The 12,720-nt window shown below is 50.0% G+C and overlaps 1 protein-coding gene across 2 annotated transcripts in view; it reads right to left on the bottom strand.

Annotated features, from left to right (window-relative positions):
- Positions 1–12,720, bottom strand: part of KMT2A (lysine methyltransferase 2A) — a 165,863-nt gene that overhangs the window by 69,432 nt on the left and 83,711 nt on the right. For both annotated transcript variants that reach the window (XM_073585273.1, XM_073585272.1), the window contains exon 27: positions 8,383–12,337. In XM_073585273.1, the coding sequence (XP_073441374.1) occupies positions 8,383–12,337 (3,955 nt within the window). The remainder of the gene's footprint in view (positions 1–8,382; positions 12,338–12,720) is intronic.

Genomic DNA, 12,720 nt, shown 5'->3' with positions numbered 1-12,720 from the left:
AGGCCCCATAAGATGTTCCATACAAAATACGCCACATATAATGCTGCACAAAGGATAATAATGGCCCCATAAGATGCTCCATAGTATAACATGCCCCATATGCTGCTCCATAAAGGTTATGGCCCCATAAGATGTTCCATAGATTATGCCCCATGTGCTGCCCCATAAGATGCTCCATAGAATATCCCCCATATGCTGCCCCCATAAGATGCTCCAAAAATAGGCCCCATAAGATGCTCAATAGAATATGCCCCATATGATGCCCCATAAGATGCTCCAGAGAATATCCGCCCATATGCTGCCCTGAATATGCCCATATGCTGCCCCCATAAGATGCTCCATAGAATATCTCCCCATATGCTGCCCCCAGAAGATGCTCCATTGAATATGCCCCCATACGCTGCCCCCAAAAGATGCTCCATTGAATATGCCCCCATAAGATGCTCCATTGAATATGCCCCCATATGATGCTCCACTGAATATGCCCCCATATGCTGCCCCCATAAAATGCCCCATAGATTATGCCCCCATATATTGCTGTTGCCGCTACTGCAGGTATTAAAAAAAAAAAAAAAGACATACTCACCTCTTGTCCCTGGGGGCCAGGTGCCGGTGTGCAGAGCAGGAGGCGACACCGGCGCGCTATGGGGGACAGGTGTCGCCGCTGACTCAGGACCCGGCACCTGAGATATTCACCTGTCCCGGTTCCATCGGTCCTGTCAGTGACGTCAGGCAGCAGAGGGCGCAGAACGCACTGACTACGTCATTGCGCCCTCTGATGCCTGAACGTCACTGACAGAGGGACCCGGCGGGCAGACAGCAGCGAGCAGCGTTGGAACCGGGACAAGTGAATATAGCATATACTTACCCCCTCCTGGCGCGGTCTCTGCAGCCCCGTTCTCCCACGGTCTCCCTTCCTTTAGCGGTCACATGGTACCGCTCATTAAAGTCATAAACATGTGCATATTCATTACTTTAATGAGCGGTACCATGTGACAGCTGAAGGAAGGAAAGGAGACTGTGGGACAAGCAAGGGGGCTGCAGAAATGCGCCGGGGGGGTCAGTATGATCTGACACCCCCGCTCCCTCTCCCCCACCTAGCCCCTGGCTATATGACTCGCGTATAAGCCGAGAGGGGGACTTTCAGCCCCAAAAAATGGGCTGAAAATCTCGGCTTATTCGCGAATATATACGGTAAACATCAGGTCACTGTTAGGGTTATATTTTCACAATGATCTTATGTACATTTACTGACTCGATATCAATGTTAAAAGCCAATTAATATTGTATACGTTGTTTATGCCTTATGTTCCAACTTCCATGATCCGTTACACATATGTTGCATATAATTAATTAATAGCATGTTGTCATCATGATGAAGTTTCTAGTGTTAATAATAAATGTTAAGATACTAAACCAGGAGCATGTTCAAATTTTATCCGGTCATGATTATCTTTTTTACGGAAGTTTAATAAAGTGAAACAGAGGGATTTACTCACCGTAAAATCTCTTTCTTGGAGCCTTCATTGGGGGACACAGCTAACCATGGGTGTATCCTGCTATCGCTAGGAGGCTAACACTAGGCAAAAAAGGAAGAAAGCTCCTCTCAGCAGAATACACCCACAAACAGGCAGAAAGCCCTTCAGTTAGTGTTAAAGCACTAGGAGAAGCAACCAAAACTCAACATATGTACCAACCCAACAACAAAGGCACGTAAGCCCAATAAAGGTACAAACAGGGAGGGTGCTGTGTCCTTCAATGAAGGCTCCAAAAAAAGATTTTACGGTGAGTACAAAAAATCCCTCTTTCTTTATTGCTTCACTGGGGGACACAAGTAACCATGGGACATCCCAAAGCAGTCCCAAGGGTAGTATCAGAGAGAATGCAAAGAAAAAACAGACTTGGGTCGTCCGATGCGAAACTGCCGTCTGCAGAACCTTCCTTCTTAGGCCGGTTTCACATTAGCGCTTTTTCAGCGCGCGCACAGCCGGGGGTAGCTCCGCCCCCGAGCCGGCTCTCTGCCCGGCGTGCCCGCCCCTTGCTTGTAGCGCCGCCTACTAGCGGACAGCGGCGCCTGCGATCGGCGCACCCTATCTTTAGCATAGGGTGCGCAGATCGTGCGTAGGCCGTGCGCTAGTTGCGCTTTGACCTGTGCTGCGCACTTTTGACGGTGCGCCGTGCGCGCCAAAATCCGAAAAGTTTGATTTTGGCGCGCACGGCGCACCGTCAAAAGTGCGCAGCACAGGTCAAAGCGCAACTAGCGCACGGCCTGCGCACGATCTGCGCACCCTATGCTAAAGATAGGGTGCGCCGATCGCAGGCGCCGCTGTCCGCTAGTAGGCGGCGCTACAAGCAAGGGGCGGGCACGCCGGGCAGAGAGCCGGCTCGGGGGCGGAGCTACCCCGGCCGTGCGCGCGCTGAAAAAGCGCTAATGTGAAACCGGCCTTAGGCCTGCATCAGACGAGGCATGGGTATGAACCTTGTAAAATCTTGCAAAGGTGTGCAGACATGACCATGTAGCGGCCTTACAAATCTGCAAAGCCCAGGCCTGGTGACGAACTGCCCAGGAAGCCCCCACCGCCTGAGTGGAGTGAGCCTTCACTCCCTGAGGTTGTTTGTCCTGAACGCGGTATACCTCCAATATTGCCGAACAAATCCAACAGGCAATAGTATACTTAGAAGCTGGGAGCCCCTTACGAGGACCCTCAGGGATGACAAACAAGGCATCAGAGTGGCGAAAGGAAACAGTCCTTGACAGATAGACTTGGATAGTTCTTACTAGATCCAACTTGTGGAGGAACTTCTCCAGGGAATGGACAGGGGCATAAAGAAGGAAGGACAATGTCTTCATTAATGTGAAATGAACAGTAGACCACCTTAGGTAGGAAGGAAGGAACAGGTCTGAGAACCACCTTGTCCTGTTGTATATTCAGGAACAGAGAACGGCAGGATAATGCCACTATCTCAGAGACTCTCCCGATGGACGTAATGGCAACTAAGAAGGCAACTTTCCAAGACAGAGAGAAAACGGAATGTCTTGAATGGGCTCAAAAGGAGCAAGCTGGAGTATGCCAAGGACAAGATTAAGATCCCATGGATCTATAGGGGGACGCTAAGGAGGAGCCTAGTGGGCGTCTCCTCGAAGAAAAGTCTTTACTTGGGCATGAGACGCCAGATTTCGTTGGAAATGAATTGACAGAGCGGAAACTTGCCCCTTCAGAGTACTGAATGATAGACCCAAGTCAAGACCCGCTTGAAGAAAACCCAAGGATGGAAGGAAGGGAAAATGACATAGGAACTAAATTGTTGTCCTCACACCATCAGAAGGCCTTCGAGTATCTGTGGTAGATACGAGAGGATGCTGGTTTTCTCGCCCCAATCATGGTCTGAATGACCCGATGGGAAAAACTGGCCTCCCTCAGAACTGCAGCCTCAACAGCCATGCCGATAAACTTACAGACTGTGAACTGTGGTGGAAGAGGGGGCCTTGCAAAAAAAGATCCGGACGGTCTGGAAACCTCCAGGGAGTGTCCATGAGCATGTTCACCAGCTCCGCGCCCCAGGCCCGTCTTGGCCAATCTGGAGCAATCAGGAATATGGGAATCCCTTCTGCCTTTATCTTTTTTATGACTCTCTGAATCAAGGGGAGAGGCGGAAAAAGATAAGGCAGGTGGAATTGGGACCACCGGATTACTAAGGCATCGCAAACGATGGCTAGCACATCCCGGGATCTGGCTATGTACTGAGGAACCTTGTGGTTCATCCGAGACGCCATCAGGTCAACGTCTGGTGTGCCCCATCTCTGGCATATCTGGTTGAAATGGCGGGGCCGAGAGACCACTCTCCTGATGCAAGAGCCTGACGGCTCAGAAAATCGTCTACCCAATTTTCCATCCCCGGAATGTGCACGGCTGATATGGCGGGAACGAGACGCTACGCCCATCGCAGAATGCTTGTTACCTCTGCCATCATCTGTTTGCTGCGCATCCCGCCTTGATGGTTTGTTTATGTAGGCCACGGCAGAGACGTTGTCCGACTGTATGCGGACTGGCTGGCCAGCGAGAAGGAGCTGCCAGCGGCGAAGGTCAAGGAAAATTGCCCTGATCTCCAGGGGATTGATGGGGAGAGTGGCATCTTGGGCGTTCCAGCGAACCTGCACTGTGTGATGTAGAAACACCGCTCCCCAACCGAGGAGAATGGCGTCGGTGGTGATGACCTGCCACCAAAGAAGGAAGGACTTCCCTCGTAGGACTGATGCTGATAACGTCCACCAGGTCAGGGACTGCCTCACCTTGAGAGGCAGAAGCACGGGTTGGTCCAGGGAGACGGTCCTCTTGTCCTAAGCCTACAAGAGGGCCAGCTGAAGAGGACGGGTATGGAACTGGGCAAAAGGCACGGCTTCCATGGCGGCAATCATCTTTCCCAGAACTCTCATGCAGGACCGTAGGGGGAGAAGAGATGGTCGCTTTAGAGTGCGGACCCCCTGGTACAGGGAGAAAAACTTCTCCTTTGGAAGGAAGACACGGGCTTGAGCTGCATCGAACCTCATGCCCAGGAATATCAGATGCTGTGCTTGGGTCAGGGAGGAATTTTAATTGTTGACTATCCAGCCGAGACAGACCAGTCTCCAGAGTCATCTGGAGACTCTGTTCGCAATCTCGACGGGACAGTCCCTTAATCAGATCGCCCAAGTAAAGGATTATGAGAATCCCTTTGGAGTGAAGGATGGCCATGACCGCTGCCATGACTTTCGGTAACACTCTGGGGGGGGCGGAGGCCAGGTCAAAGTTAAGGTCCTCGTGGATCACAAACCGTAGGAATCTCTGATGCTGAACACAAACAGGAATGTGAAGATAAAAAGCCTGAATGCCTACAGAACAAAGAAATTCCCCTGGTTCTATTGAGGCGATTACAGAACGCAAGGACTCCTTCCTGAAATGACGGATCCGAACGTGACGGTTCAATCGCTTGAGGTCCAAAATTGGACGGAGCGATCCGTCCTCTTTCGGGACTACAAAAAGATTGGAGGAGAACCCTGAAAACCGTTCTTTCCAGGGAAAGGGTACGATTACTCCTGTGTGTAGAGTAGGGAAGAGATGGCATGAAGAACCCCTGGAGCCTGAGACGGATGTCTTGGCGGACAAGACCGAAAGAAATGTCTTCCTGCGAAGGAAGAAAAGTCGATTTTGCAACCAGATGTGACAATCTCTCTGACCCAGGCATCGCCAACCACCGACAACCAGGCGTCCTGGAAAAGAAGTCGGCCTGCCACCCTGGAGAAATTCCAGGGTGGGGGTGACCCGTCACGCCAAGGAAAATCTGTTGGCGCGGGACCCTGAAGGCCTGGAAGAGTGACCCTTTGGATGCCGGCGAGGGGCAGATTTGAAAGACGGCTTTTTCCTTTCCCCTTGTTCGGAAGAGGGGTCCTGCGGGGCGTAAGCTCCTGAAGCAGAAAAGGGCCGAAAGAAACGAAATTGAAGTGACCTCTTCTTATTAAAAAGACGTTTAGGCTTGGACTAGGGAAGTCAGGTGCTTTTTCAGCCGGTAGCGTTGGAAATTATTTGATCCAGTTTGGACTCAAAAATTCTAGAGCCTCGGAAGGCAAGGCCAGTAAGGGACTTTGACGGTGGATCTGCATTCCACGCGTTCAACCAGAAAATGCGGCGAACAGCAACAATATTGCTGGTAGCCCTCGCAAAACAACCGGCCGCATCCAAGAAAGCGGCCAAAAGGTTTTCCGGGCTCATACGGAGGAGCTGCCACTAGGATACCCTGGTGAAGCATTCTTGCCCAGGTAGACATGGACTTTGCCACTCAGGTGGGAGAAAAAATGGGACAGAGGGAGGTGCCAGCCGCTTCAAAATCTGGCTTAGCCAAGGATTCTGTCTATCCGTAGAATCTTTAAGGGATGTACCATCCGGTAGAGACAGGGCTGTCTTAGAAGACAGACGAGAAACCAGGGATCCACATTAGGTGATTCTGCCCATCTACCAACGAGGTCTGGGCTAAAGGGATAGAGAATATCAAGCTGCTTCCTTCCAGGGAAGTGCTTATCAGGGTGTTTCCAGTGTTTGGACACAATCTCTTCAAATTCCCTGTGAATAGGGAAATTCCAAGAGGGGTGTTTTACCCGTTTGAAGGAGGCGGATTGCTCCTGAGCAGGCGACTCATCCTCCTTTAAGTTCAGAGTTTGGGTGATTTCCAGGATAAGGCTATTGACCATACCCTGCATCTGTGAGGTCTGGGCTGTATTAGACTCAGACTGGGAATCCACATCCGACCCAAAAACCACCTCCGAGGTGGGGGCATGGGGGGAGGAATGCATCCAGGAGGATGCAGAGACCCAAAGAACTGTAGGAAGAAATGTAAAGAGTCCACTTCCTTTGCCTTGTGCCCGATTTGTCCCTTTGAAGGTCGCAGTCAGGAGCATGCGAATCACCGTGAGAGACGTTCGGAACACAGGCGACATTGGAGAAATGTGGGAGTCGTTCCAGGATCTGGACCAGAGACTGTGAAACTTTTGTCAGGTTGGAGACCAACTGTGACATGGCAACAGCCCGCTCCGGAGGGGAGTGCTCTCATCCCAGGCGATAGAGGGCTCCTTTGGCGCAGACATGGTGGAGGGACTGCAGGACAGGAGGAAAGGGGAGGACTGGCCTGAAGACCACTTTTTTTTTGCAAAGGGCACAGGCGTAGTGAATCAGTGGGCTTAGAGGGGCAAGAAGAAGCCTCTCTAGAGTTGGGCATAAGTCGAGCCTTGGGTATACTGCTGTGGAGCCAGACAAAAAGAAACACAGCCTACCCGAAGCCAGTGATGACCAGTAGAAAGAAATGTGGAAGCTGTGTCCCCCCCCCTTGCAGAGCGTCCTCTCGTGTGCAGAGCGGCAGAGCGCCAGCAGGTCTGCAGAGCGCGCAGCCGAGTCTCCTCGGCTTGTCCCACTGCACTGCAAACTGCCAGCTGGCAAAAAAGAAAGCAAGCGTCCTATTGGCTGACATGCCGGGGAGTGAACAGCCATGAAGGAGAAGCTCCGTGATAGGAGAGGAGAAAGTGTGCCGAAAAAACACATGCTGGGGGGGGGCGTGGCCAGACTCAAGAGAAGAGGAAGACGCCTCCTACTGGACAAAAGGAGCGCGATTTAAACACACAACGGTGACTGGCTGAAGAAAGGAAAGGGGGAGTGACTACAAGCGCTGAGCCCAAGGGAAAAATGGCCGTGGCTGCTGGGGGATCCCTACTACTATCGCCGCCCTGTTCCCTTACGATGAAGGCACAGTGTACCGCGGGATGACACCTGCCACTGCAGAGGGAGAGAAAGGGGACATACCTTCGGAGAGTCCCGGACCCTCTGCACCGATGAGGATCACATCAGGAGACCTCGGGTGGGAGGGTCACTGGAATCCGGGATCGTCCTTCCTGCACAGTCTCCAGACGGTGTAGAAGACGGCATCAACCCCTTACAACAATGGGGGAGGCCACCGCTGGTGATCACATTCTTCTTCCCATCCCGCTCCAAGGAGAGGGGTGGGGTAGGGAAAAGGCAAAGGACCGGCCACCGGGAAACACCATGAAACACCCGTAAAGGTGACAGAGGATTAGGTCCTGTCTCCGGGCCTGAGAGTGGGCGATGTGCGTGACACCACACTGCTGTCTCAGTCGCATTAGTACGGGAGAAGAGAGAGAAATTACACCCCATTACCCTAAGATGACCCCGAAACACAAAAGAAAAAAGTTAATAAACACAAACAAGGAACCTGAAAGGGAAAATGTGGATCTGTTAGCAGATCCAGGTCCGCCTCCTTCAGACACTAAGCTTAAACTGAAGGACTTTGTGCCAGTCGGTAGGTTTATACTGCTGAGGAGGAGCTATTTTCCTTTTTTGCCTAGTGTCAGCCTCCTAGCGACAGCAGCATACACCCACGGTTACCTGCGTCCCCCAATGAAGCAATAAAGAAATTATTTTACTTGAGACGCCAACTTTTTTTTTTATATTGGACTCCATATGTGTCTACCCTAGCAGATGGGATGTTTGGATCTCTCTACCTATATGCAGTGGTGGAAATACTATAGCGGTAAGCAAACCATTTTTTTCTCTGATTTTTACAGGGTGTGCTTGTCTGACCCAGGGTATCAAATGACCAATACATGGGGGTCCTAAATTCAGGACCCGTCACTCGTCTCCCTTGTAATGTCCAACCATTACCGGTAGGAAGACACACATCTGTAGGACACTGTTGACCAATCCTTTACATAGGCCATGAATGTTCGTGTTCAAGGGTAGATTGAATTATTGAGGTAAAATCAAAATGTAATGTTTCAAGTGACCCAAAAAAAAATTGATTGTAAGAAAAGGCAAAAAAACAAGCAAGATGCATGTGACATACACTAGAATGGTTCCGGGTGCCTCCTCTTCCTTTTCTTGCTCTCGTACAACCATCGGCCCTTGACCGGCATGTAAGGACTTGTGTTTTTTCCTGCTGCTCTTGTCGGCAAAGCTCGTCTGTCGCTTCCCTTTGCTTTTCGTTTTTTGGGCTGTAGTGGAACTTACTCTCTGTAGACCAAAAGCGGACGATGAAGTTGCTGAGTTTATGATCTTGCCCTCAGAGTCAGACGGCAGCTGGCGAGTTGACGATCTGTGGTCAGAGTCTGGTAAGAGCGGAGGCCGGCTGCTGATCAGTCTATTCATGTGATGAGGAATTGGGAACGGACAGTCCTGTTCATTAACCGTCTGGGCAAGAGTCATACCCACAGACGGAGAAGAGGGCACGACACATATGCTGGAAGTGGTTGCCAAAGTAGCTGTTGTAGGAAAAATCCCGGGGCCAGAAGGGAGAGCCACGTGATTATCTTGAATTCCCAATCCCTGTGGGCTAGTTTTTATTAGAAAGTTGCCAATGGAGCCAAGTTCTGAAGGACCTAAAATACCAGGACTGGTCAGAGTTACATGACCACTTACAGGAGGAGGTGTAGCGGTTGTCTGCATGGACACCACATTTAGGACGGAAGAACCAGCCGCAATGGCTGGCACTTGACTAGTAAGATGTCCATGATCCAAGCCAATGACACTGGTGGCCGTCCCTACAGAGCTGGATGCTCCCAAATTCTGCGGCAGCAAGGGAGTCTGGTCAAAGTACATGACGCCAGACTTGGAACGCTTAATAATATTGGGAATAGTGCGGTGGGTGCTGCCCAAATCAATTAGGCTTGGGTGATTTGGTAAACTGCCAGTAATCTGGGGGGCCTGGAAGTTAATTAGTGTCATATTTGATACAACTTCGGGAGGATGTCGTAAAGCAGGTGCCACAGAGGGTGCCAGCTTTTTGTTCTTCTTTGAGTGTAGGCGAGCAATCTGCCTTTTCTTACCCATACTAGAAGTTTGAGGATTGGATGTGCTGCTCAAATCTGATCGTTGCCCCGATTCTGAGACTAGACGTTGTGATTCAGCTGTTGGCTGCACCCCAATGAGTAGACCAGAAGGCTGGTTACCAAGACCAGGCAAGAAAGTTGCCTGTGGGGTTGTTGAAAAAGGTTGAAGGTGTGAGTGGTGGGGCATTGACAGAAGCCTCTTGCTAGTGGGTTGAAATGGTGAAGCTAAAGCAGGATTAAGCGTGGTGGCTAAAGTTAGACCTGCCCCCATTGAACTATGCACTGGCACATCTCCATCCATACGGCTTGATCCAGGAGGTACGGATGGCATCAGCTGTATTTTTTGTGTTACGCCATTAGGCAATGTTTGCAGAACGTAAAGAGGTTGCATGTTTTGATTGACAACAACGACCTTTTCGGTTGTAGATTTGAGGTGAGGCGGTGTGCTTTGTATGGCAGTTGTCTGCAATTGCGAGGGACCGGGACTTTCTGAGGTCCTTGATATATATTTTTGGTTCTGAATTGGCACAGTGGGCGACACTGGAACTTGCAAATTTGGTGTACTACTATTTCGTGTCAGTTCTTGACTCGCCACATGATCCACCTGTCCACAGGAAGGGCTAGAAATGTGCTCAGAGTCCATGTGCCCTGCTATGAAGCTATCCGGCGTCATGTGTCTTTCTGGCGTTCTATCCACACTTTGAGACATGAGGTCTGAGTCTCCCTCACCGGACGGCACTGGCTTTTCTGTAACGGTGACTTTTTCACTTGTGTCTGGAGTCGGTAACGACAAAAGGGTACGATCACTAGTTGTGGACATTTGGGAATCTGGTATTACGCCAAGTCTGCCGTGATTCTGACTAGGAAGAGACGGGCTGCGAGTGGTCAAAACTGAAAGATCAGAAGGTAACTCAAGGGGCAGTTCAAACTGCTCGTCTGCAGACATAGCGGAAGGAACGGTACCGTCCACCGGTTCTGATGATGGAAGCTGCTGCGAGAAAACTTCAAACAATACTATATCTTTCCGGTTAGCTTCCAGCCCCAAACCATCCCCCAAAGTGAGCAGCTCAGACGACGAAGAGTCAGGGCTTTCTCCTAGTGCTTGCATGGCCGGTGTATTTTTCAAGACAAAGTCCATGATGTCAATTGGAAGGATGTTCCCGCAATCATCACTGTTGTTATTGTCAGAGTCGGACTTTAGTAGCTCGGTGTTAAATGTATCTAGCAAAGCTTTATCGGCTCCACCGTGGCTTCGTCGTGGAGTGTCTAAGCTGAGTTGCGTGTCTAGCGAGTCTTGCTTTACAGGATGACAGCTTTCCATTTTGGTATCTGATCCCTTGCTGCCTTTACCCGTGTGAGATTTTTCCAACTGTTCGTCCGATTCAACCAACTTTTCTGCTCCGTTCTGTTTTCCGTTCCTCTTTCCCGCGTGTCCAGATTTCCCGGTGATGGTGGTGATGCCAGCATCACTTTCTGTGCCATCATCTACCCCATCCAGTTGGGGGATTCTGTGCAAATTTCGCTCATCGTCTTTGAACAGGTTGCGTACACCCAGTCTGTCGTCGGCCGCAGATACTACAGTTCTGGAAAAGTTGTAATAATACACATCATCTTCTTCCGAAGAACTTAGGTCATCCGCACCATCTACTTGACCTTCGGCAGATCTTTTCCCTCGTTTCTTTCCTGGAGTGCTGCTGCAAAAAGGAAGGTCCTCTTCTCCATAGGAGCGTACACCATATAGGGGGGTCAAGCCAAAGAACATATTAGAGCGTGCTCTAGCGCTTCTCCTTGGATAACGCCTTTTGTATGAGCTACCTTCCTGAGTTTTGCTACCATCCTGGAGAATTACATTAGAGTCCTGAGGAGGATATGCGATGCCGGCTTGTGGCTCAGAGTCTGTGTTTGGGCTTCTGTGGTTGGCAGCACTATCGTCCGTATCTTCGGGACTGTCTTGAGATTTTGTTATATCTGTCAGTTGACGAGGTGACATTGCTTGTTGCTCAGGCTTCCTATCACTTTTATTGTCTGTTGCCACCTTTCGCATTATTGCTTTCCCAGGGCTTGCCATTGTAGATGTTTCTGTTAGCGGGCTTTCGGCGCCGATTGCAGACTTTTCTGCATTTTTGCTATGTGCATGTGTTTTAACACCCCCAGTATCTGAAACTAAAGGATTCCCATTGGTTTCTACTTGACTCTGGCACTCTGATACATGTTCACTGTCCGTCGTGGATTTACGGGAATGTTTTTCCTTTGAGCCCTCCAGTAACTGATTCTTACATTTTGGCCGTCTTTCTTTGGTCACTGTAACACTGTGATTTCCCAAAGGTAAGGGAGTCTCCTGGACCTCCTCAGAGGATGTGGTTCTCTCAGCCAGAAAGGGATCCGCACTTGATTCATTTTCTTTCTTTATTACCCTTTGGTGTTGATGAGAAGTGATAGATTTGGAGGCATGGGCTGCAGAACCATCTTTCACAGAGCCAGCTCTGCTTGTGCCAGAATCTGCGGTGGGGATGCCCTGTTGCTGAGTAGATACCTTAGTGCTGCCCTGTGGCTGAGTAGATAAGTTAGTGCTGCCTTGATTAGTAGGGAACTCATTAGACCTCATTTTATCAGTTTTCAGAATTTTTGATACCATTTCCAGCGAGCCTGCTCTCCTGGTTTCTATTGGCTTGTCTACTTTAGTCCCTGGATTTCTGTGCCCGTTGCTGGGCACGCAGCTACTTGGATTTAGTAAACTGGAAGGGATGCCACCCAACTCTGCACTGGCAGACTTGTGTTCTGCCAGGGCTGCTGTTTTGTCAGGTGACGATGCAGCAAGTCTTTTGGTCTCGTTATGGGAAGGAGATATCACACGTGGCTTTGGAGGCTTCGGAGATATGGAAGAGGCACTATGCCTGCGAGAACCTATGCTACGAAGCCCAGAGGAGAGGACGGGATCTCCAACAGTCACAATTTCATGTGTAACTGGACTACCTGAAAATAAAATAAAAATAAGAGTATCAACAAAAATAACAGTGTTAGGTGAACTTACTTTGAAATTTCAAGCCAGAATGGCAATATAATCCTTGCATTAAAATTACCTCTAAAATGAGAGCTCTTGCGTAAAAATGTATTCAGTCTCCACTCACCCATTCTAACTGACAGCTGCAGCTTGTAGTAATAAGTAAGATCTCAGGCAGAAGGAACAAATTGATGCGGTCCGGTTTGGCGGATGGAGAATCAGCAACAGGGGAGGAGGTACACTGAGAAGCTATCAGGATTGGTGGCCGAAGATTCAGCAGCAGGGAGGAAGGACACTGAGGAGCTATCAGGCTTGGTGGGCAGAAATTCAACTGGGAGGACACTGAGAAGATGTC

This window comes from Dendrobates tinctorius, unplaced genomic scaffold (assembly GCF_039654945.1).
Source record: "Dendrobates tinctorius isolate UK_male_01 unplaced genomic scaffold, ASM3965494v1 ptg000086l, whole genome shotgun sequence".
Classification (NCBI taxonomy): domain Eukaryota; kingdom Metazoa; phylum Chordata; class Amphibia; order Anura; family Dendrobatidae; genus Dendrobates; species Dendrobates tinctorius.
Note: the sequence above shows the minus strand (reverse complement) of the source record. Positions and strands in the feature narration are given on the sequence as shown.